General features: G+C 53.6%; 2 protein-coding genes across 6 annotated transcripts; one reads left to right on the plus strand and one right to left on the minus strand.

Annotated features, from left to right (window-relative positions):
• The first annotated feature begins 3,513 nt into the window (after window positions 1-3,513).
• On the plus strand, window positions 3,514-20,045 carry CSAD (cysteine sulfinic acid decarboxylase). Of its 3 annotated transcripts, none has more exons than XM_073318367.1 (15): window positions 3,514-3,529; window positions 5,167-5,330; window positions 6,874-7,000; window positions 7,487-7,577; window positions 8,187-8,293; window positions 9,154-9,269; window positions 10,253-10,332; window positions 10,818-10,872; window positions 10,979-11,095; window positions 11,960-12,024; window positions 12,449-12,530; window positions 13,281-13,480; window positions 13,628-13,679; window positions 14,005-14,094; window positions 15,412-20,045. In XM_073318367.1, the coding sequence occupies exons 2-15, from the start codon at window positions 5,184-5,186 to the stop codon at window positions 15,583-15,585; spliced, it is 1,503 nt and encodes a 500-aa protein (XP_073174468.1). In that variant the 5' UTR covers window positions 3,514-3,529; window positions 5,167-5,183; the 3' UTR covers window positions 15,586-20,045. The 3 variants fall into 3 exon arrangements, with proteins under 3 accessions (XP_073174468.1, XP_073174467.1, XP_073174469.1); XM_073318366.1 differs by lacking the exon at window positions 3,514-3,529 and adding an exon at window positions 4,615-4,697; XM_073318368.1 differs by lacking the exons at window positions 3,514-3,529; window positions 5,167-5,330 and adding an exon at window positions 5,950-6,015.
• On the minus strand, window positions 17,962-21,950 carry LOC140900702 (uncharacterized). 3 transcript variants are annotated; one of them, XM_073318371.1, is made up of 3 exons: window positions 21,797-21,950; window positions 20,202-20,578; window positions 17,962-19,694 (listed from the first exon to the last, which is right to left on the minus strand). In XM_073318371.1, exons 2-3 carry the CDS (start codon window positions 20,539-20,541, stop codon window positions 19,402-19,404), a joined length of 633 nt encoding a protein of 210 aa, XP_073174472.1. In that variant the 5' UTR covers window positions 20,542-20,578; window positions 21,797-21,950; the 3' UTR covers window positions 17,962-19,401. The 3 variants fall into 3 exon arrangements, with proteins under 3 accessions (XP_073174472.1, XP_073174471.1, XP_073174473.1); XM_073318370.1 differs by having other exon boundaries at window positions 20,202-20,587; XM_073318372.1 differs by lacking the exon at window positions 21,797-21,950 and adding an exon at window positions 21,091-21,646 and having other exon boundaries at window positions 20,202-20,587.
• Window positions 21,951-24,975: the final 3,025 nt, after the last annotated feature.

Genomic DNA, 24,975 nt, shown 5'->3' on the forward strand with positions numbered 1-24,975 from the left:
TTTTTGCGAATACAGACTAACACGGCTGTTACTCTGAAACCAATCACAATGACCGTTTCACAGATTGCAGATCTGGGATGTCGCAGGTGGCTTAAAATAAAGTGTGCCTTGTTGTTGAAATCCCTATTTGCGCTCAATAAAAGTCTGGCAGGGATCTGTCCCTTGTTGGTGCTGGCCAGTCCTGTGATGATACCATGTGGACTGACCCCTGTAGTTAATTTCCCATTTGGATGCGTAGGTCAGGGTATAGGAATTGATCCTGATGTGGTGTGCTGGCCACGCTGCTCCCACAGAGTTCCTTTTCCCTCCCCACCTTCCCTTCCTTTAGGGGATACTCACGCAGAAAGCAGGCAGCAGGCTGTTGGGCAAAGCACATTTGGAAGGTAAGTGGATTCTTATGAATTAGGGGTGGTTTCCTGGAGTGGAGTAGGTCTGTAAAAGGGTGATATTCATTCTTGCAGGTAAATGAGATGGAATAAAGGGTGAGTTCAAAAGCTGAAAATTTAATGATTTACAGTGAAAGGCCTCATCTTACCCAGGGGTTGTGATTGTAACATGCTCTCTGTGACTCAGATCCCTCTCTGCCTTCCAATTACTTTTCAGAACGAGTAGGTTTCATGGTCCTTACTATTTGCAGCCCTGATCATAAACAAGAGTAGTATTTATTTTAACAAACGAAGGAGGAGATTTTCCCCAGGAGCACAAGTGGCATAGAAAATCACTGGGGCTTGTGCTCTGAAATCCCTTAGGTACTTTTGAAAATATCCCCCTCAACCAGTCAGCAGTGCTGCCAACTCTGATGATTTTATTACAAGTCTGACAATATCTGGTGCCTGAAAACCGTAGTTCCTGGATTCCTGTGGTTAGAAGAGCATCTCAGCTATCATTTACAAAAAAATCTAAGTTTCTAACCCTCATGGTTGCAGAGAAGAGTGTGAAAATGTGAAGCCAATGTGACCTACAGGCTCAGAAACCAGTAATTAAAGCAAAAGAAGCCCATTTTAATTTTATTTGGTTTAAAATCATGATATTTTTTAAAAATCTCATGATTTTTGGGACCTCACTCATGATTTTAGAAAGCTTGGGGTTAAGTGATAAGTGAATCAACAGGAGAGAAGTTTGGCTCAAGAAGCAAATTAAAGCCCTGACTCAGGAGAGTATCAGCTTGTGGGAGTTAAGCACATGTTTAATGTCCTTTCCTCAACTGGGGTCAAAGTAATGTGTTCTTTGGGAATGAGCGCTCTCCAGTGGTGCTGCAAGGACCAGAAAAGTTGGGGGAGCTAAGCAGCAACCAAAAGAGGGGGGCAGCTGGGGGATGCCCATTGGAACAAGAAGTGTCTCCCTGCAGAGCTCGTCCTGTTCCTGCCTTTCCCACTACCTATGCTTGGCTCCTGCTCCTCCTGCGGATGACCCCACTGTCCAGGTGACCCTGGTACCCAACTCCCGACATCCTCCAGTTCCACCTCGGGCTCTCGGAAGCTCTGGCTTCTGTGCTGCCCTGTCTGGTCCTGGCTGCAGCATCCTGGCTCCCCCTGTGCTGACCTGATACCAAGCACCTATATTCTCAAAAGGGCAGGGGCGAGCTGGGGAGGCTCAGGGGAACAAGGGATGAAGCCTTGCATGGCCTGTCTGGTCTCCGCCTCCCCCTACCTGTGCTCAGCTCCTGCTCCCCACTTATATAAATCCATGGTACGCCCACATCTTGAATACTGCATACAGATGTGGTCCCCTCATCTCAAAAAAGATATACTGGCATTAGAAAAGGTTCAGAGAAAGGCAACTAAAATCATTAGGGGTTTGGAACGGGTCCCATATGAGGAGAGATTAAAGAGGCTAGGACTTTTCAGCTTGGAAAAGAGGAGACTAAGGGGGGATATGATAGAGGTCTATAAAATCATGAGTGGTGTGGAGAAAGTGAATAAGGAAAAGTTATTTACTTGTTCCCATAATATAAGAACTAGGGGCCACCAAATGAAATTAATGGGCAGCAGGTTTAAAACAAATAAATGGAAGTTCTTCTTCACTCAGCGCACAGTCAACCTGTGGAACTCCTTGTCTGAGGAGGTTGTGAAGGCTAGGACTATAACAGGGTTTAAAAGAGAACTGGATAAATTCATGGAGGTTAAGTCCATTAATGGCTATTAGCCAGGATAGGTAAGGAATGGTGTCCCTGGCCTCTGTTTGTCAGAGGGTGGAGATGGATGGCAGGAGAGAGATCACTTGATCATTACCTGTTAGGTTTACTCCCTCTGGGGCACCTGGCATTGGCCACTGTCAGTAGACAGGATATTGGGCTGCATTGACCTTTGGTCTGACCCAGTGTGGCCGTTCTTATGTTCTTATGGTGACTCCACTGTGCAGGTGGCCCTGGTTTCTGACATCACCTGTCTCCTGCCCCTGCACTCCACTGCCTGGTCCTAGCTGTAGCATCCCAGGTTACCTCCATGCTGACCTGTTGCCGAGCACCTATGTTCTCAAAGTGGGGGGCATGGGTCCTCTGTTTAAAAAGTGGGGAGGCAATTGCCCTTTGCCTGCAACCCCCCCTCACCCCCCAGCCCTGGCTCTGTCACCTATGATGCTCTTGCAAGAGCAGATTTTCCTTTCTCCTTGTTCTCTTCTCTCAGTCTCTCCTTGGTCACTCCTCCTTTTGTATCTCAGCATCCATCCTTTCTAGAAGGAAAGCTCTTCAGGGCAGGGACCTTGGCTTCCTTTGTGTCCGAGGTGCTGCCAACTGTAAATAATGCGTTATAATAACCAGCAGAGATGGACCCTGCAGGATCCAAACACTCTAGATTTTGGGGGAGATTTGGATCAGAGTGAGCCAAATACTGGGCCAAACCAAATGGATCAGACTGAACAGGCCAGATCTCAGCAACCCTGAGCTTTCAAGTCCAAGCTTTGCATTTCAGGTACATAAACTAAGACCTGGCATCTGCAAACACAGTTCGGGGGGACACGACCACCCTCCCTATCTTTAAGGCTAGATGGGAGAGGAGGCTTGAAACCTCTGCCTCTTGTAACTTGGGGGCTCAGCATGGGAAAGGTTCAGAATCAATGAGGTAAGAAGACTGTAGCCTGCCCTTGATTTGAGTTTTGTATTCGTTACACTAGGAACCTCCTAAAAATTGCTGGAATTTCCATTCCTGAAACAAACGGTTGCTAAATTTAAATCCCCAATAAATGGAAACAAGTCTTCAGGCAGCACTTAATCAGTCTGTGCATTGCCCCAGGAGAACGGCTGTGGCTGGATTGGAAGAAGGCATGAATGGGTTTTATATCCAGTAATAACATTTATAGCTTGGCAGGCTCAGATAAGAGTAAGTACTTCTCATGCTGTAATGTGAGCTGAAAGCCTGTGTGGGATTGGAACATAATTTTTTGTTACCACCTCTGTACATCATTGCATATTCGGCCAGGTGCATGATGGGATTACATTAACTTTTCTTTGAAGTAGCAGTTGTTGGCAGGATTCATGAGGCCAGACTGGATGAACCAGTCATTTGATCCAGTGTGGCAAATCCTCTACAAGGTCTGTTTTGTTCCATTTGTGCACTGGGAGTTGCAAGGTTTGCTTTAGCTGTAGGATGCACAGAGCAGGAGAAAGACAGAAATCAGGGGCGTCAGCATAGCAATTCCATTATATCAGGTGTAAGAAAAATTGGTGCAAGTGGGGAGGTAGCACTCACCTGGCACTCAGTGAGCAAGTGTGACTTGCACTGAGCAAGTATTTAGCGGAGAATTAGCTGGTGCAGCTAAATTGGGGAATGTATTTATTAGTTGTATTAAAGGACCCACTCAGGATAGGCGCCCCATTATACTAGGCACTGTATAAACGTATGGTGATTGATGTCCCTGTCCAAAGAGTGTACAGTCTAAATAGACAAGGGCAGGAGAAAGGAAGCTTTATCATCCTCATTTTCATAGAATCATGGAATGGAGGTTATAAAGTTTTTTTTTCATAGATATTTAGGTCAGAAGGGACCATTATGATCATCTAGTCTGACCTCCTGCACAATGCAGGCCACAGAATTTCACCCACCACTCCTAATACAGAAAATTCTTTCCCGGGTAACTTGGATCTTACCCCATCTAAAAACCCATCACAGTCCATTGGGCCTATTTACCATGAATATTTAATTACCAAAACCATGTTATCCCATCATACCATCTCCTCCATAAACTTATCGAGTTTAATCCATTTTACAGAGTGGAAACTGAGGCACACTGAGATTCATGTAATTTGCCCCCACTCACACAGGGAATCTGTGGTAGCACCAAGAACTAAACTCAGCTCTCCTAAATCCCAGGTCAGTCTCTTAATCACAAGACCAGCCTTTCTCTCACGCGTATTAGGATGTTGAGGGCATAAGTTAATGTTTAGGGCAGAGGGTGCTCATTTTTCCTGCTGCATAAAAGTGAACCTTGTATTGCACATCCATTGCTTGCTAAAGCAGTCTCCATTCTCTGCGCTTTCTCGTGACTTAAATTGGTGCATTGCATGCAGGGGCTTGTAGTTCCTACAGTACTTGTTGACCTCCTCCAGTAGTCTGATGGAGTGCCGCACCCTGGATTTATAGTCCTTGCTAGCCACACCTCTGCAGGGAATATGAGGGCAGGGCTCTGTGGACTGCACTGGGCCCAACAGAGTGCATTTTGGCCAGAGCTGCCTAGTTCATTTCACCTCTGGGAGCTGGCAGGTAAGGAGCTGCTACCTCTCCACGGTGCCTGAACCACAAGTAGGGGGGAACGAGAGAGAGGGGCTGGGAGGGAAAGAAGAAAGGTGTTCAGAAAGCTCCCATCGGTGGCCCCTTCCTCGAGCACCGGATGATCCGTAATGATCACTTTTCCCAAAGGAGTTTGTAGTGTCTCAGCATCACTCTGGCCTGGGCTGTCCCTGGCATTTCTGTGGCAAACAGCAATTAGCACACAGAGGTATCTCGGATCCAGCCTGTTTGGACTGAGCCCAGCAGGGGGCTATGTGAATTTGACTCTATTTGTGTCTGGCAAATAGAAAATCTTCTGGAAACAGCAAGGGGTCCTTTAAGAGCTGCTGTGTGGCGTGATTTGTCAGTAACAGATCATTTCCTTTGTACTTTGCCCGTGTGATCTGGGTATAGTTCTCACAGGACTGGACAGGTAACAAGACACTGGGTGGCTTTTTTCCAGAGTGGTTGTACAGAGGCATGCTCGGGGGGAAACGACTGACGATGGCAGAAGACCCCCTGTCCCACCCCGCCCTGGATAAGGCGGCTGGCGAAGAGTTCCTGCAGGAAGCTTTCCAGATCATCCTGGAGGAAGCTGTCAGGAAAGGGACAGATGTCAAAGAAAAGGTGGGGCTCCTGAGGGCAGTGGCGGCTGAGCAGTCCAGGAGGCTGGAGTGTAGCCCCACCCCTTCCATGGGGTAGCCTGTGGCTGGCCCCTCTTTGGTATGGGCAGGGGAGGGAGTTTTCCCTCTTACCCCAAAGGTGCTTTGCAAAGGGCTCCTGTCTGTTTCTAAGCCGAGTTGCTGCCAGTGGTGATCATTCGCCCTCTCCCTGTCTCCAGGTGCCCTTTGCCCGGAGCAGTGATGATCATTGGCTTTTCCAAGCCATTGGCCGGAACATGGCCCCACCAGAGCAGTGATCCAGCTGGCCTTAACCAGTGCTACAGGCCACGCCCTGCAGTCCAGGCACAGACCACCAAGTTGGCTTCTAACACCTGGGCACAGACTGAACAGCCACCCCCTGCTACCTGGGCACAGAGTGCCCCACCACCCTGGCACAGATTGCCTGGTCACCCCCTACAATATAGGCACAGACCACGTGGCTACTTCCTGCCACCAAGGCACAGACTGTCTGGCCACCCCCTGCCAGTCGAGAACAGACTGCCCAGCCGCCCCCTGCAGCCTGGGCACAGACCACCCATCCGTACAAATCAGCACCGATCGCACCCTCGGCTTTAATATTAAAGGGGAGCTCGTGGAGACTGCACGTCGCAGTCTGCAGTTCAGCCTGGCCACTCAGCTCAAGGAGCATGGTACATCTTTATGGACTGCACCCGTGCCTTAGAGAGGAGAGCCGCCACAGGCTGCACGCCAGCACCCATCCACACCATACTGTGCCCGCTCATGCCTTAGATCGCAAGCAGAGGAGTGACTTTGCTCGGCATGTGCTGTCTGTTCCTCTGACTGCTACTGGCACTGTGCTCCGCTGTCCCCTCTCCCTAGGGAGGATCTCCAAGTACTCTGGGCATGCCAGGGCACCGAGCTTGGAGGCCTCGCTCTGGGAGGCAGGCTGGCATTGTCCCACTTTGCAGAGGGGGAAAATGAGGCCCCGTGGTGTGAAAGAGCCTGGGGAAGGGCTCTATGTGTTGTGGCACAGGGGTCCTGTGGAGCCCCGGGAGGGAGCAGTTCTGGGATTGCGGCCGCAGGGAGTGCCTCTCTCTGAGGTGCTGCTCGGACCCCATTCCCCTCCTGTCCTTTCCTGTTTATGGGCTCAGTCCATGGGAAATATATGCACAGTCCTAGGCACTAAGCAAAGGCTGGACGGATACGCTGCGGTCGGGGGAGCGGGGGTGACCATTCCAGACTCCTCCATTGCCAGGGATGGTGGGGTGGAGAGTGCCTAGAAATGAGCTTCCCCCTGCTGCTGCTTAGACAGGACCCGACTTCTTTCCCCCAGCCTGGAGTAAGCCCCCTCACACATGTGCACAGGCTCCTGAGGTCATGAGCTGGGCATCTTCTACCAGCCTTGCCCCCAGCTGTAGGGGGGCTCCTTGCTGAGGTGGGCCCTGCTTGCCCTGTGCCCCCTGGAGAGGGAGCCTCCAGGAAAGGGCTGTTTTCCCAGCTCAGCAGGACCGGAGCAGACTGCTGATGAGTTGTCTCTGTCTCTTCAGGTCTGTGACTGGAGGGAGCCCCATGACCTGCAGAAAATCCTGGACCTGGAGATGAGGAGCAGTGGGGAGCCCCAGCAGAGGGTGCTGGAGCTCTGCCGGGATGTCATCCACTACAGCGTGAAAACATGTAGGTGATGAGACACTCTGACGGCTGGGCCTGGTGCTGCCCATGGAGGAGGTCCCCGGCCTCCTGCTGCCTGTGTGTCAGAGGGAGAACAAGGCTCGCCCTCCACTGAGCAGGGCCTGAATGCTAGGTCAGAACTACATCCATAAGGGATATCAGCGCAGCTGTGACATACCAACTAGGGTGTATACGTCACTGGAGCCCAGCCAAGTGAATGTGGCTATCGCCCTCTAGCAGCTGCAGCCCAAAGAGGGTAACAGCCTTAAAACTGTTACAGCTCACAAAGATTCTCCTTTAGCTCAAATGGTAGAGGCTGTATTTATGGACTCACAGGTCCTGGGGGCTGCCCAGTGTAGGGCTGAGCTGGAGACTGATGTCTGCTGATGTTACTTCGGATCTAGACCAGGTTTAATGAGAACAAAAGCTCTGTTTCCTGCTCTTTCCCTGTGTTAAAGGCTCTCTCTCTCTCTTCCCTCCCCCCTGCCCCAGGTCATCCTCGTTTCTTTAACCAGCTGTTTTCGGGGCTGGATCCCCATGCCTTGGTGGGACGGATGATCACAGAGACGCTCAACACCAGCCAGTACGTACTTGCCCTGTCTCTGAGCACCCTTTGCCTGAGCTGCCCAGGCAGGCAGCGCATCTGGCTGGGGGTGGGGCACAAGGACAGTTAAGGACACAGGAGAGGAAGAATGCAGGGGCTGTTTGCTGCCAAAAGACAGGGAGTGGTGGGTGAAATTCACAAGGTGGGGGGAAGTTCTGGGTTGTCATTTTGGCCCCGAGGGTCCCAGAGGCTGCAGTCTCTCTCCTTTAGATGTAGATGGGGTATGGATTTGGCTCTCCTGACTAACAGCACCACCAAAGCTGGTATAGTGCGGGCCCAGGGATTGTGCATCTCTGTCAGAGCACCTTCATCTTTACCTGCAGCCTCCCCCTATTCCTGCCCTGGGCTCCCCACACACTGCTCTGCTGATGCCCCTCAATCCCGACCCACCGCCCCCACTACTGTTCCACGCCCAGGTGCTCTTGAATCAGGGCTCCCATCACTGCCTAGCTGGTCTGCAATCTGCAATATGGCCCAGCACCCTGCAGTTTTCACTTCCCTCCAGGGCTATCCATCTCCTGTGCAGCTCCAGGGACGCCCCTCCCCCAGTGGCCGGGTGCCCCGCTGAGGTGTGTCTGTGTGGCCCAGGTACACCTACGAGATCGCCCCTGTGTTCGTGCTGATGGAGGAGACGGTGCTGAAGAAGCTGCGGGAGCTGATTGGCTGGGGGAGTGGAGACGGGATATTCTGCCCAGGTGCGTGAGGCTGGTATACTGCCAGAGGGAGGGTCAAGCCCAGGGCACCCAGGGCATCACTGCCCTTTCGTGAACCGGGTTTCCTGCAGGGCTTGGAGATCCCTGAAAGAAGTGTGTGAGCAGGGTTAGCAGCTGGCACCCCAGCTGACATAGGGGGCAGACTCCGCCCTCCCTGGCATACACACTGGGCCAGAGCCAGACTCGGCCCTCCCTGCAGTTTGCCTTTATGGTTCACTTAAACAGCAACAACAGAACATAACCTGTGGCCAAAGCTTTCTCCTGAGCTTGGCTCTTCCTAGGGTGCTTCTCTGTAGGACTTCCCCGATCTTTACCCTTAGTTCCCTCTGCCTCCATCCCGTTTTATGTCCCTCCATCCCGTTTTATGTCATGGCTTGGACCGGATAGGACCTCCCATACAGAAGGAGGCAGCAGACCTCTGTCTCTCTCTGCAGGGTTCTGGCGCCCGGCACTAAGGTGAGTCAGCAAAAAAGCCCTGCCTTCTTATGCAGAGTCCTAGAACCTGATGCTCTTACGGTGATATACCACCGAAACCTGGGCCTTCCTCCCAGCAGTTCTCGGTCAGTGTGAGCATCCTCCTGGCAGTGCCCTGCCAATCCAACCTCCTTCCACCAGTGTGAGCTTCCTCTCAGCAGTGCCTTGCTGATTCCAGCTTCCTCACCACAGCAGTGTGAGCATCCTCCTAGCAGTGCCCTGCAGAGTGAGTTTCTTCTCGGTGTGGTGATTGAATCCTGCTCACGGAAGCCTCCTTCCCCTCCAAAGCTGTCCTTGTTCCTGTCCTGCAGCACATGGGGAATGGGTGACAGGCTTGCACTGATCTCTGTGGGTTTGTTTCCCTGCAGGAGGCTCCCTCTCCAATATATATGCCATGAACGTGGCACGGTACCAGCGTTTCCCGGACAGCAAGCGGACGGGCATCTGGGCACTGCCGAGGCTGGCGATGTTTACTTCGCAAGAGGTGCAATCTGGAGTTTCCCCTTCACTAGCCATGACAGGCGCATGAGAAGACGGGGCTGAGCTTCGTCTCCCCTGAAGGATGGGGTGCTGTAGTGTCACCCCACTGGAGCCGCGAATCAGCAGGGCCCAGAGCATGACCCACTTCTTCCCTCAGCATCCGTGCCATTTGGCTTAACCCCTGCCATCTACAGTCCCCCTCCCCAGTTTGGCTGGCGTGCCATACACATAGCCCAGCACAGGGACCAGGGGCTTTTGGGGTTCCTTTTCAAACAGGAAGCATTGCGTTGTAGGATGGAGTTAGGCCAAGTGCGTGAACCAGAGGGTTAAGGGTTGCAATGCCTGAGGGTCGCTATCTGCACCGGGAAGGATGCCCAGACCTGGATTCAGCTGGATTTCAGAGTAGTGGTCTGTCCCGCACTTGTAGATGCCTGAGAGGTGTTGTGGGAGGGAGGAGAGGGACGCGACGGAGGGTGCAGTTCAAAGAACTGCAGCCCAGGGCTTCTTGCCGTAGCCTTTTTCTGCTAATTTGGACCAGGCCCCAAAATCCCGTAAATGTCTTAATCTGTCTATACCGTCCACACCCTTCGAATGGGCCTCTTACCAGAGTACCAGGGGCCCTTTTGGAGAACTAAGGCACATCAGTTCTCCCTCCACCCGGGGTCCCCCGTGGGAATAACGCAGCAGGGCTAAAGTATCACAGAATACACAATCCAGCATAGGTGCTGGAACTAGGAGTGCGGGGGGTGCTGCAGCACCCCCTCACTTGAAGTGGTTTCCATTATATCCAGGGTTTACAGTTTGGTTCAATGGCTCACAGCCCCCCTGCAATACAGGAGAAAATGGTGCATTCAGTTAAAGCAGCCCTGACTCCTAGGGATTCTGCAGCTCTCACCTCTAAATGACACTTCCTGCCCTGTGATTAGTTTGGGATTGGACCCTGGCAGGAGTCAGTGCTGATTCCCTCCCTTCTGCCTTCCCCCATAGTGCCACTACTCCGTCAAGAAGGGGGCAGCTTTCCTGGGCATTGGCACAGACAACATCTACCTGGTCGGAGTGGATGAGAGGTGAGAGCTCACGCTGGGAAAACTTGTGGCCTTTATCCAGACCTGGCACTGGTTCCATTCGGCTGAGCATGCCTCCTTCCCTTCCTACAGCACCTCCTGCTGGGAGAGGCTGGTATGACAGTCGCTGGAAGCACCCCAGGACTTCTTTCTGGGAGCTGGAATCGCCCCAGCAATCAGCGCCCCCTCCTGGGAGAGGCTGGGACTGGAGTAGCTGGGTGCGCCCCAACACCTAGGACACATGCCCCATTTCCTTCAGGCTCTGTATCTGGAGGAGGCTGCGACTGCAGTGGCTGGGAGCTCCCGAAAGCCATCACTCCTCCACGGGTCCTATCAGTGACTCTTGCTGGCCTGAGCAGGGAGCTGGGTAGCTAACAGCTCCCACAGGCGCTTCCCTTGAACCACCTGCATGGACTTGGGTAGAAGAATCCATCTCTGCTCTCTGCATGGAGGCGGACCCCAGGGATAATTTGTGCTCTCATCCTCAGGGGGAAAATGATACCTGCAGACTTGGAGAAACAGATCAACAAGGCAAAATCTGAGGTGAGTATGGGGTGGGGCGAGGGGGCCTGGTCTGCGGAGCAGGGAGCAGACTGCTAGGTACACCCCCGTAACTGTAACACCGCCCACTGTCCCTCTTCCCTTCCAGGGCGCGTGTCCTTTCTTCGTCAACGCTACCTGCGGCACCACTGTGTTGGGAGCCTTCGACCCACTGGTGGACGTGGCAGACGTGTGTGAGCGCCATGGGGCCTGGTTTCACGTGGACGTGAGTCCCCCAAGGAGGGCGGGGCAGGGAGATGTGCCCTAGGGAGCTAGAGATTTAGGAAGGACTCCGTCCTTGAGCGCATGTGACTTTGGCACAGACAGCTGACCGGGAAGGGAGGTGGGGCTAGGGGAGCGGATGAGGAGGTCACTGGGAACCTTCGGTTACCACAGCTTGGCTGAACTGATCCAGCATTGCTGGTAATTGACAAGCCCTATCCCTAACCCCCACACGGCTTGTCTCCACAGCCGAGTTCGCTCCTGTTGTAGTGTGAAGGATCCTGTGATCTCTCTCCCATCCACCCATGCAAACCATCACTCATGTTCCGCGATGCTGGTAACACCACTGGGGCACCGGCTGAAGCCGAAGTGAGTGCAACTGGTCTGCTGCCATCACTCCACAGCGAGGATGCAATGCTTGGGGGCCGCTAGTCCTCCAGTGCCTTCCCATCTTCCCCCTGGGCCACTTGGACAGTAGTTTTGTGTGTGTGCCATCTCTTGTGCATCCAGACTGAAAGTCACCTGCCAGTTCATATAGGCCAGTTTGGTGTTGGAACCAACAGCTGCATTCCTCCTGCATTCCTCCTCTAGTGTCCTCTCTCCATGTGCACTGGGCCTCTTGCAAAATCCAGGCAGGAGACTTTAGGGTCAAGCTCTCCCCTTAGAGCAGCCAAAGGCAGGGGATCGTAGATGTCACAGTGAGAGAAGAGGCCCTAGGCTGGGCTAGAAGGGACCATCTTGAAACAGGGCTCCCCTTGGCTGAAGGTGCAGCATGCCTCAGTCTCAGCGGATTTAGCCACATGTAGCTCCCCACTGGCTGTTGATTGAACTCAAAGCACTACTGTCTCTCCCTGTTCTTCCTTGGCAGGCTGCATGGGGTGGGAGCGCCCTGCTCTCCAGAAGACACAGACATCTGCTGCGTGGGATAGACAGGTGCGTACTGTCCCCAAACCGGGGGACAGGGTTAACTGTCATGCTCGCAGCTTCATGGGAGTAGTGGAGGTCAGAGCCTGCTCGATCAGGTGAGGGGCCGGTTATGCAGAACTTTACATCGGGGTGAGGAACTTCAAGGACACACTGAGAACAGGAATTGAGGCAGAGCTGGAGATGATCCCTCCCTGTGCGATCCAGCATGGGCAGCCTGTGCCTGTAAGACCCTGAAATTAGCACATGGTGGCATCAATATCAGTTTGTGCAGCTCTGCTCCTGCTGGTGAATATCCCATTCCATACACCTCCTGTAGCTGGCTGTCCGCTGCCCAGAGCACCCACAGCCATCCCAGTGCTCCCCTGCTCTCCAGCCCTTTCCCTGGCCCAGCTGATGTTAATGTCTCACTGAGTCTCCCTTTCCCTTGCAGGGCGGATTCGGTGGCTTGGAACCCCCACAAGATGCTGATGACGGGTTTGCAGTGCTCTGCCTTCCTGCTTCGAGATAGCTCCGTAGGTTTTCGCCGCCATTCCCTCCCCTAAAAAGAAAAGGAGGACTTGTGGCACCTTAGAGACTAACCAATTTATTTGAGCATAAGCTTTCGTGAGCTACAGCTCACTTCATCGGATGCATACTGTGGAAAATACAGAAGATGTTCTTATACATACAAACCATGAAAATAAACACCCATTTTTTCATGGTTTGTATGTATAAGAACATCTTCTGTATTTTCCACAGTATGCATCCGATGAAGTGAGCTGTAGCTCACAAAAGCTGATGCTCAAATAAATTGGTTAATCTCTAAGGTGCCACAAGTACTCCTTTTCTTTTTGCGAATACAGACTAACACGGCTGTTACTCTGATTCCCTCCCCTGCAGAGGCAGGCAATTATAACCCCGCTGTGATGGATGCAGCTTATGTTCTGCTCTCTACAGTGTCTCCTGCTGGAAGAGGCTGGAAATGAAGTGACAGGGAGCTCCCCCGCAGCCAATAGTCCTGCCCCATTCCCTACAGTGCCCCCTGCTGGGAGAGGCTGGGACTGGAGTAGCTGGGCACTCCCCTTCAGCCAGTGCTCCTACCCCACTCCCTGCAGCACCCCCTGCTGGGTGTTGTTGGAAGTGGAGTTTATGTGACCATGTAGAGCCAATCCAGCTCCCTCAGTGCTCTCTTGCTGGCCTGGATGGCCCATGCTTTGTCCCTGCCTTCCCATGGGGCCCTGGTCGGGACATGCTGATGTGTTTGCCGGACCCTCCCATTTCAGGGCCTGCTGCAGAGGTGCCACTGCGCCAACGCCACCTACCTCTTCCAGACCGACAAGTTCTATGACATGGCCTACGACACGGGAGACAAGACCATCCAGTGTGGCCGCAAGGTGGACTGCCTCAAGCTGTGGCTGATGTGGAAGGCCAATGGGACCGAGGGGCTGGAGAAGCGAGTGGACAGGGCCTTCGAGTTCACTAGGTATGGGGTGGGGGATACAGGTGTACCCCTGACCCCAAGAGGTGCTCTAGTGATGCCCCATGATCCTTACAGATGGATGGTGTCTCTAGCTCACGATTGCTTTATGCCCACCACAAAGATCAATGATGTGTTCTTCATCCTCTCTAGGTACCTGGCTGATGAAATAAAGAAAAGGGAAGGTTTCCAGCTGGTGATAGAGGTATGGGCCATCTGGAGCCATTGCTACACCACGGCTCATCCGGAGCTTGTCGTTTTCCAAGGGAGCGGGGAGAGTGTATCATGGATTCCCAAAGCCCTTATTGATGGGTGGGCGGGCAGCAGCTATTTAACCTTGTTATGTGAGTTTACCAGCAATGAAATCCAATCTCCCTGGGTGTTCCTAGAGCCATAAGCAAGGGGGGAGCAGGCTTGGATCCTGTCCAGGCTCCAGAGGCTGCACCTCCATTAGCTGAGGTTTCAGGGTGCTCGGGTTGTTTACTTACAGAGATCCCTGCTGGTGACCCCTTCTCTTTTACCTCCCCCAGCCTGAGTTCGTCAATCTGTGTTTCTGGTTTGTGCCGCCCAGCCTCCAGGGCAAGCAGGGCTGTGCTGATTACTGGGAGAGACTGGGAAAGGTGAGTACAGGGAATGCTGGGAGTGGGCTGGGGATGTGGGGGCCCTGTTTTCTGATGGATAGATAGTCTCTGTGGATGGTAGTAAACTCCAGTGCAGTCCCCCCCAGACTTGTGGAGAGAGACAGAGAGAGAATGTGTGTGTCTGTCTGTCCTGTCCCCCTGCCAACTCCCAGGCTGCGGCACCCCAGCTTTCTCTTTGCTAGCTGCTTCTCTAGCTTACTGTGTACTTAGACGTCACTGTTTCTTTGTATCCAAGGTCCTAGGTCTGTGTCCCACTGGCCTTAGCTGATGTCTCTTGTCACACTTAGACACCAGAGTTCCAGGCATTATCCATGACAGGGATTTTCAAAGCTGCCTGGCAGAGTTGGACATCCAGCACCCAGGGAATCTCTTAGGGAGTCCCGCACCCAAATCCCATTGACACCTTTCAAAATCCAAGCTGCTATATGGTGACCCCTTGTGGGGACACTTTCTGGCATCAGCCCACAGCACAACAGGTGTGCTCAGCCTCAGTTTCCCTTTTATTTGAAAGGAATGTAGCCCATCTGCCTCTGGGCAGAATGTCTTCCTATACACCCGTGCTGTGACTCCTCCACAACCTTGCAAGTGAAACCTTTCTCCAGTGCCCACAGTGAACACACCCAATCATTTCCCCCTCCCCCCGTCTAGGGCCTCACCCACCGCAGAATCAGTAGCAGCACGGTACTCCCACTTCCTTTGGCGCCTGCTCCAGGTCTCCCTGCCTGGGTATGACTACCCTTCCCTCAAGGCTTTGCCAAAGAGCTCCCCAGCTTTTCCCTAGGAGTCCCACCCCTGCTCAGGGGGATCCACCCTCTTGCTTCTGGGCTCAGCTCCCCCTGGCTGAGCTAGATCTTCCCCTTTTGCCTTGGGGCCACTTCCCAGGCCTTCTACCCATCAGGGTCCCTCTACCAACAGTCCTGTTCCTGCTCCCACCCCAACTTAGCTCTCTCCACTGAGTCTCCTGAAGCTTTTTCCCCAAGCAACTCCATCACTGCTCCTCTGGGGCTCCTGCACAGCTCCAGTGCCTGATTCCTCTGCTGGCTCAGGGGGCCCTCTCTTAAGCCTAACTGGAAGGTGGCTGACACATCACAGGTGCACTGGACCCTAATCCTTCTTAAAGGGGACAGTCACCACACAAGGCCCCAAACCCTGAGCTAGCTAGATGGGCTGGGTTGGCCATTGGAAGGGTCTACTCTATAGCCCAGGAGAAGGGTTACAGGTTTGTATCACAGCTGGCTAATTAGGTGGCTATGTGCTCCACTGACTGATGCTGATGTTATGTGCGGCTCCGCCTAGGTGGCTCCAGCTATCAAGGAGCGGATGATGAAGAAAGGGTCCATGATGGTGGGCTACCAACCCCTTGGCAGCAAGGTCAACTTCTTCCGCCAGGTTGTCACAAATCCCATGGTCACCAAGCAGGATTTGGATTTCTTCCTGGATGAGATTGAGAGACTGGGCACAGATTTGTAGGGAGCCCAATAGACACAGCTGATTGCATAGGAGGAATGGCGGTTGTGGGGCAGTCCACATGGGCTGTGGAGATGCACCAAGCTGTGTGGAACTGGCACAAAGCTCCACCTGGGTTGCCTCCAAACAGGCTTTTCAAGTCAAACACAGTGCTCCTTTGTCGTTCCTCCCCTGCCCTTAGCAGTGCTCTGGCCTAAGTATTCCTGATTCATTTACTTAAGCACATGTCAGTTCTTAATAAATGCTTGGTAAATGCTTCCCTCCCCCCCCGCATTTCATAAGCAGCACAGCAGGAAACATGGCTTTTGGTTTTAGATCCAAACCACTGCCACCTTTGTTAAATTGCCATACCAGCCCCGGTGCAAATTCTGCTTGCCCCCTCCCCCCATATCGTATTCTACTTGCCTGCTAGCTAAAATGACTCACCTTGAATGGGTGGAAGTTTGCAAAACTGTCTTAAAGAGACCACCGGGCTCTTGGTGGGCTTGGAAGTTCACTGCTGCAAGAAGTCTTGCAACATTGCCTACTGCTCCAGAGAATCAGTAACACAATTCTGATGGAGGAAGCAGCATGGTCCAGTGGTTAGTGCACTGCCCTGGGACTCTTTATCTATTCCCAGCTCGCTTTCTGCACCTGTAAATGAGTCACTTCCCCTCCCCGAGCTTCAGTTTCCTTGTCTGTGAAATGAGGACAGTGAGACTGACCTGCTTTGAGATCCATGTACGCATTCTCAGCATTGTCTGAGAGTTCATAAGAACGGCCATACTGGGTCAGACCAATGGTCCACCTAGCCCAGTATCTGGTCTCCTAACAGCAGCCGGTGCCAGACACTTCAGAGGAAATGAACAGAACAGGGCAATTATTGAGTGATCCAGTCCCAGCTTGTGGCCATCAGAGGTTCAGGGACACCCAAAGCATGGGTTGCGTCCCGGACCATCTTGGCCGATAAGTTCATTGAGGATAGGTCCATTAATGGCTCTCGCATTCTTTTATACTTTTGGCCTTCACAACATCCCCATCTTTTTGCCCCAGCTCCCAGCCTGCTTGCTATCCGCCCTCCTGTCTGCAGCCAGCTCACGGCCGTTCAGTCTTCTGCTTCTAGCCTTTTTGCCCCCATGCACCAGGCCAAGATCTCGGGGGGGTGGAGGGGAGGGAGGAACGGGAGGGTACAGACCTCCTGCTGGCTGGATGTGGCACTGGCTGGTGTCCACACTCAACTTGGAGCCAGCAGGTTCATGCTGGCATTTTAACACGCTGAAGTGGGGGAACAGCGGCTTTGACTTGGCTCAAGGCCTCATCACCACTGGGCATTCAGAACATGCGGAGAGCCGGCGTTTGCTAGCGCTCCCCCCTTGGAGCCCAGCTCAGACAAGGCCACGGGGGCTGCTTGCTTGGACAGGAGCCAGGAGCTGCTCATGTTCCTGCTTTGGTATTGGGCACAGAGGCAGCGAACGGACCCGCATCACTCCCAACGCAGGGCCCAACCCGGCCCGTGCTGGCCTAGTGAAGTGGCTTTGCTGCAGCAATGCTTGTGCAAACTGGCTGCAAATCAGGAGGACCTCCCTTGCCCCTCCCCGCCCAAGGAATACCACCAGTACACAGTGCGTTCCCCATGGGCACAGACCTGGCTCTGCACCCCAACCCCACAACATGCCCTGTTGTGGCAGGCAGGGGGACGTCCCAATAGTGGGAGAGGGTGTGGCCACAGTAGCCCAGCCCCCTGGCTATTCCCCGGCTGCCATAAGGCCAATAGGGACCATATACAACATAAACCTAACAGCAGAGCCCTGTACTGGACTATTTTTTAAATCCCGCCCCGCAATACCCACTCCCCCCAGCTCCCACCCACAAAAACTTTAGGTCCCGCAAATCCCACAAGAGAGAGACAGACTCCCCCAGCCTACTAACAAAACACAACCGTTGGTTAATATATTATATATAAAAATGGAATTCAGACAATTTTACCACTAAAAGAATAAAACAAAATTTGCTTAAACCATATAAAAATAATACTTTAACTCCTAGAATAGACATCAAATCTCTTTCTATCCCTCGCTTAAATTGAGGTATCAAAACCTTTATTTAAAAAAAAAAAAAGCTTGCTTTACCTTGCTGAAATTCTATTTATGACACACTGCTGTCGTGTAGATCGCATATCACGTCAAAACAAATTACGCCAACACTTTCTCTTAAAAGATGCAGATTTTTTTTTAATGATAAAAAGTTGTTTAAAGAAACTGGAATGTTTTACACCGTGCTAGCACCGGTTTGGGAAATTTGAAACAAACCATTCAAGTTACGTATAGATCAGGATTACTCTTGCTTTCTGAAAAACATTTAGCGGCAACACTGCTCACCACTCTAGGTTTTTGATAGAAATTTTTAAAGAAGGCTCAAGCTAAGTGATCGATAAGGTGGTCAATTTGAACAGCAGGTGCAGCTAAACTTGCATTTTGTTTTCCTGCAAATTACCGCAGTCTGCTTTTTTGCCCACCCAATCCCATCTGAAACAAAGTACATTTTACCTGCTCCCGCTGTGATGACAGTGGGTCCTGCGGTATCCCAGTCCCACTGCAGAGCTCTAGCTATTATTAGTCTGTCCTGGCCAGCAGCGTAGCCAAGTGGCCCCAGAGCAAGACAGCTTCCTGCCCCTCTTGCAGGGCTCTGCATTGGGGCTGGGATGAAATCCAACTACGTGGGGTTGAGCTGTGATTATAATCAGTGAGAAGCAGGGCCTGAGCTGCGCTGGCTTTGAGAAAGTTTATTTCTTTGCAAGTATAAAAAGGCTTCAATTGTGCTTCTTGGTAAAAACGGTCTTTAAAAAAGAGCTGCCTAGATGAGACCCCAAGGAGAGATCGGGGGAGTGGATCCCCCAGGTTCTTCTTCGAGTGATGTGCCTGTGAGCGGGCAAAGGGTCTCCCACTTTATAGCTGTCCCAGATCACAGGTGTCTCCTCCCTCTCCATCTGCCCCCACTCTTGAATCCATTCCCTGGGGCTATCCTGGGCCCCCTACTTGGACTGACCCACCCCAGCTAGCAATTGGTGGCAGGCTGGATGGGGGAAGCAGCCAGACACATATCTGGGGCCTGACTCAGTGGCACTTGAGGCTGCTGGCAGTGAAAGTGGCTTTAAAGGAGGTACATCTGGCACCCTGAGCAACCACCCACCTCAAGGGCCTCTCTGGCTGAGGTAAAGTAATGGGAGCTGCTAGACACTGAGCTCTTTGGAGAATCTGGCCATGTTTTCCCCACTGCACATGTAGGTAAACTGAGGCATGGGGCAGGACAGAGGCCAGCATTTTTCAAAGTGGCCACTGATTCCTCGGTGCCACCCATGGCCTGGTTTCCGAGCACCCTCCACTCCAGCTAAGATCAATGGGAGTGGTGGGTGCTCGGCCTCTCTGCAAGCCAGGCCCTGGGGGGTCTTAAATCAGACACCCCAAAACTAAAGCGCCACTGTCAAGGCCACTCCATCCCCTGGACCAGGGGTTCTCAACCTTTTTCTTTCTGAGTGCCCCCTCACCCCCCCAATGTTATAAAAACTCCATGGCCCACCAGGGCCACAACTGTTTATCTGCATATAAAAGCCAAGGCTGGCATTAGAAGGTAGCAAGCAGGGCAACTTGCCAGGGTCCCACACCAACCTACATTGCTCAGACTTCGGCTTCAGCCCCGGATGCGGGGCTCAGGGCCCCAGGCTTCAGCCCTGCACAGCAGGGCTTCGGCTTCCTGCCCTGGGCCCCAGAGTGGCTAACACTGGCCCTGCTCGCGGACCCTTGGTTGAGAGCCGCTGCCCTGGACTAAGCCCCCCAGATCTCCTTAGGCCCTGCCTGTGTCCCGGAGGCAGTCGAGGTCCTCGGGCTGGAGGGGCACCCCGTCCTGGGACAGGATGGAGAGAAGGCAGATGACAGTGGCCTCCTGCCTCGCTCGTTTCCTCCACTCCAAGAACATGCTGAAAGCTCGCAGTTTGGTGTTGCCGGGATTGTTCTCCTCGATCTGCTCCAGACAGTGATTCTCCAGGCCCAGAAACTCGATGCCGATCTGCTTCCAGGACTTGCCCATTTTCCCTGCCAGCTGCATCAGCTGCTGCTCTGAAACCAGACTCTGCCTCTCTGGGAAAGAGGGGAGAAGAGTCAGCCAGGAGAGGCTGGGGCTGGCATAGCTGGGAGCACCCCCAAAACCAGTGCTCCTGTTCTGCTCTCTACAGCGCCCCCAGTGGGTGAGGCTGGGACTGGAGTAGCCAGGAGCTTCCTCAACAGCCAGTGCTCCTGCCCCACTCCCTACAGCACCCCCGGCTGGGAGATGCCAGAGCTGGAGCAGCCGGATGTGTCACCCACAGCCAGTACTCAAATTACAGGGGTCTTCAGAGGGGATTGGACCCCCTTACTAATTTTAGGGGCTGCCTCACTGCTGTCTTACGGACCCCTTAGTTCTCACTACTATTTAAATTAAAGCAAGCCACTTGGTATTCAGGGCCACTCCTATTTTCCACATCATTGGAGCTCGGGCTGCTGCCTTTCCCCTACAGTGCCCCCTGCTGGGAGAGGCTGGGAACAAAGAAGCTGGGAGCTCTCCATGCCTGTCACTGAACCACCCTGCTCTGTGGCTGTGCTCCTTACCGTAGGCCTGCAGCTCACTTGCCCTGGCGCCGCTATTCACAGCCTCACTGCGATTTGCATCATCGCCACTGTTCCCAGCATCTCCTCCTGTCTGGAGCTGGTGGCCCTGGACCAGGTCCAGCCTTGGGATATTGCACAGCACCTGGTTGGTGATGTCTAGCGCTTCCTGGGGGTATGTCTGCATCAGCAGCTCAGCCACCTGGATGCGGGAGGCGCCGTCCAGCTTCCCGCGGCGTATGTGGGGAGCCATGCCCCCATGGAGCAGGTAAAACTTGAACTTCTTGAACTCCTCCTCTCCCAGATCCTCCAGGATGTGCAGCACCTGCTCACCCATCTCCATCCTGGCACCTCACCCTGGAGCCCCCCGAAAGGCAGACCTGCAGGGCCTCAAAACAAAGCAGCCAGGTGATTTGGGGTGACTGGGTGGAAAAGCCTCTGTTCAGCCTCTTCAGGGGACCTGCTCTCTGAATGCCCCCTCCTCACTCCGTCCCTTAGACTCTGGGGTCCCCCTTTCAAAATTCCTCTGAACTCCAGGATTCGCTGTCAGTTGAACCACAGAACCCAAGTGTTTCTGAGGGGAGGCCCCAGTGCCCAGGCAGCTAGGCTGAGCAGGGAAGGGTCACCTCACAGCACAGAGGGTTTCCCCAGCCTACCCCAAAAGGTCCCTGCTGTCTCAGCAGCACGCCCACCCTGCAGCCCCTGGCCGCTCCCAAAGCGAGTGAGTTCTGCAGGTTTCGGTGAGAGATGCCTTTTTCTGCAAAACAGCACCAGGGTCTTGCAGACAGGCAGCATGGCTAGGACTCAGGACACCTGGGTTCTATTCCCAGCTCTGCTGGTGACCTTGAGCAAGTCACATGGCCTGCTCTATGCCTCAGTTTCCCTTCCCCACCTTTTGTCTGTTTAGACTGCAAGCTCTTCGGGGCACGGCCTGTCTGTGCAGCGCCTGGCACGATGGGGCCCTGGAAGATTATTCAGTGTGGAAATCCGGAGCCACCTGGTTTTCCCTGGGTGGCATCTGCTCTCAGTGGTAACACGATTTTGGGGGGGAAGGAGGGGGTTGGGGAAATGGGTATTTCAGGGGTGGAAGGAGCTAGCGTGACAGGGCTAAAGGCCGCTCCCAATGGGGCAAGACGGGTAGCGGAGCCCTGGCTGTCCACACACACGCACACTCAGACACCACAACCAATGTGCTGCACCCCAGAGCCAGGAGCCCCAGCCCTGCCACCTCGCTCCCAGTCCGCCCAGGCCTCCCCAGCTGGGAAGCCAGCCAGGGGCCCAGGTCGCCCCACGGGCGGGTGGCACTTTGCGTGGGGGACGCTCCCAGGCTGCCCTGAGCCCCCCGATACAGGGCACCCGGGGGCCGGAGCCGGGGGCCGCCCCTCCCCCCATCCTACCCAGGGTTTGCAGTTTGGCCCCATGGCCCTCAGCCCCCCCGGTTACCAACTGTCCCAGCGCCCCCCGATGGCGCCTCCCCCGCCCCGAGATGCGGGCGCTCTTCCAGCTACTCCCGCCCCTCCCGGCTGGGCAGGCCCCGGGGGCCGTTAGCTTCCGGGGGGGGGGAGGGGAAGGAATCGCAGCCCCCAGTTCCGACCCACCTCGGAGCCCCTCTAGGGCGGAGCCCGGCTCCGCTCCGCGCCTTCCGCAGCGCGAGGCGGCATGACGTCCTCCCCATCGCGGCGCAGGCGCAGTACGCGCGCGTTCGGCGTCCTCCTCACTGCGCGCGCGGGGGGTCCGAACCCTTTCCGGGAGCGCAGCGCGCGGCGGCAGCAGGAAATAAATATATAAATAAATAAATAAAAGGAGGAAGCGGACGCAGCCCCTCCCCCCCGCCCGGCTCCTAGCGCGCGCGCGCGCGCGCGGAACCCCGGGTCCGCCCCGCCCCCTCCGGGGACGCCCGGATCGCAGCGCTGGGGGGGGCGCTGAGTGCGGGCGAGGGGCCGGGGCTGAGGAGCGGGTGGGGCGGAGGTGTGCCCTGGTCCCTCGGGCTCCCAGCCAACCGGCCCTTGGGCCCCCTGCCCCGGCGGGGGTCTCTGAACTTCCTCGGGGTCCGGACTTCATGGATCGCATTATCCCCCTGGCAGAGCTCGCCGCCCTTTACAGGCGGGGAGGAGTGACTCCTTCCCGCCCCCACCAGAGCTCAAGCAGTCCTGTCACCCCTCTGTCCGACAGCTGGGGAAACTGAGGCACGGTTTGACTCCCCCCATCAGAGCGTCCCGACTCTCCCACGCGGAGCAGGGCTGGGCAGGGAAGGGCGGCTGCTGATGGGGTGTCTGGCAGGCAGCGAGTCCCAATCTAAGACAAGGAGGAGTGTACTTGTGCACCTACCACTCTGAAACCTATAGACAATTTACAAAAATGCGGCAAAAAGAACAGGAGGACTTGTGGCACCTCAGAGACGAACCAATTTATTTGAGCATCAGCTTTCGTGAGCTGCAGCCCACTTCACGGGATGCGTGTCTGAGGAAGTGAGCTGTAGCTCACGAAAGCTGATGCTGAAATAAATGTGTTCGTCTCTAACGTGCCACAAGTCCTCCTGTTCTTTTTGGGGATACAGACTTACACGGCTGCTCCTCTGAAAAATGCTGCAGGAGATCTACATGTCCCTGAAGAAGAGCTCTGTGGAGCTCAAAAGCGTGTCTCTTCCACCAACAGAAGTTGGTCCAGTAAAAGATTGCTTCACCCTCCTTGTCTCGCATATTCTGGGACCAACATGGCTACAACAACCCTGCAAAGATGCTGTCTTGAAGTTTCAGAGTAACAGCCGTGTTAGTCTGTATTCGCAAAAAGAACAGGAGGACTTGTGGCACCTTAGAGACTAACCAATTTATTAGAGCATGAGCTTTCGTGAGCTACAGCTCACTTCATCCGATGCATACTGTGGAAACTGCAGCAGGCTTTATATATACACAGAGAATATGAACCAATACCTCCTCCCACCCCACTGTCCTGCTGGTAATAGCTTATCTAAAGTGATCATCAGGTGGGCCATTTCCAGCACAAATCCAGGTTTTCTCACCCTCCACCCCCCCACACACAAATTCACTCTCCTGCTGGTGACAACTCTTTACACAATGTGCATGACAATCAAGTTGGGCTATTTCCTGCACAAATCCAGGTTTTCTCACATTCCCCCCACCCCCATACACACACAAACTCACTCTCCTGCTGGTAATAGCTCATCATCTTGAAGTTGTGCTTTTAATTCATGTCACGTCGCTCCCTTTATGGGGGAATTCTTACTACAGGGACGAGGCATCTGGCTTGCTAGATGAGTGGAAATTTGCCCCACAGAAACTCTTATTTTTCAAATAGAAACCATCGCCGTTTGTTAGGGCTGCTCGCCAATCACTGAGCATTTCCTGCGAGAAATTCAGAAGGAAATGAAACTTTTTTTTCACTTTGTTTCAAAATATTTTGTGGAAACATTGGATTTTTGCAATGAAACATGCATGTTTAGTGTTCTTTCCCCCTCTGTTCTCCTCTCTGAAAGGAAGGAAATGGGGGTTGGGAAAGAGAGAGAAAGTGGGAGAGAGGAAGCAGACAAAAAAGTATTTCAAATTGACGAAAGATTGAAAAATTTGCAAAGTAAAATGTCCACCAAAATTGTTTGCATGGTTCAAAAAGCTACTTCTCACTGAAAATACTTTAATGGAAACAATTTGATCAGTTCTGGTATCAATATTAATACGACTGACACACACGTTCTCTCTCTCCCTACCCACCCCATTCATAAACAGCCTATCTTTGTTGACATGCAAAAGTTGTACCGTTTCGGCTATACCCATATAGTTAAAGCAGCACAGGCTCCCTCCCTGGTGTGGATGCAGTTATATTGGTATAAGAATGCCTAAAATAATATCCAGCTTTTATAGAGCACTTTTCATCAGTAGTTCTTCAAGTGCTTTACAAAGGAGAGCCCTATCATTATCCCTGTTTTACAGATGGGGAAACTGAGGCACAGGAAGGCTAAGTGACTTGCTCAAGGTCACCCAGTGGTAGAGCTGGGAATCAGAACCCAGGTCTTCTGAGGCCTGTGTCAACCCTCAATCCACTCGGCCACACTGCAAGGGGAAGTAGCTATGCTGGTATAAGGCAATACCAATAAAGGAATCCACACTCCTACTGGACACCGTTCTCCTGGGACAATGTCCCTGGAGCAGCATGGCTGGGAGCTGCTGGGAGCAAAGCCTGGCCCTGTGAGTGAGCCGATGGCCGCAGGTTCCCCTTGGTGCACTGCACAGGTACAGTAGCGTTAAAACTGTACCCTGCTCAGTAGGAGGTGCCACCCCAGGCAGACAGGTCCCAACTGGCAGCCAGCTGGGGCTGGAGTTCATGGCAGCTTGCCCTGTTAGTGAAGCCAAAGGGCTGGGCTCTGTCCTTTCATGGTGCAGAGGTGGTTTTGTGCTCACAAACCCCTTGATCTACCCCAAGTGCTGCGCTGCCCTGTCGATTAACCTGCTGGCCGAGAGGATTGTGTCAATTGCTTGGGGGGTGGGGGAGTGTGAATGGAGGAACCGTGCCTGGTGTCAGGATCGGCACCCAGTGATTGAGACAATGCCAGAGTCTGGGTCTTATCCAGAGGTGGAGCAGTAACCTGTTGAACCAGGCACGTTTGTGTGTGTGTGCAGAATTCTAGTGTGGCCTTTTCCCCCATGGGAGTGGATGGAAAAGAGTCCAGCTGCCGGGCGTGAACCCAGGGCTGAGGCATGGGACGGCCCCTGCTGTTACTCTGGCCCGTCCACAGACTGCACAGGGCTGTCTCAGTACAAGAATG

The sequence above is a fragment of the Lepidochelys kempii genome, chromosome 20, assembly GCF_965140265.1.
Source record: "Lepidochelys kempii isolate rLepKem1 chromosome 20, rLepKem1.hap2, whole genome shotgun sequence".
NCBI lineage: Eukaryota > Metazoa > Chordata > Testudines > Cheloniidae > Lepidochelys > Lepidochelys kempii.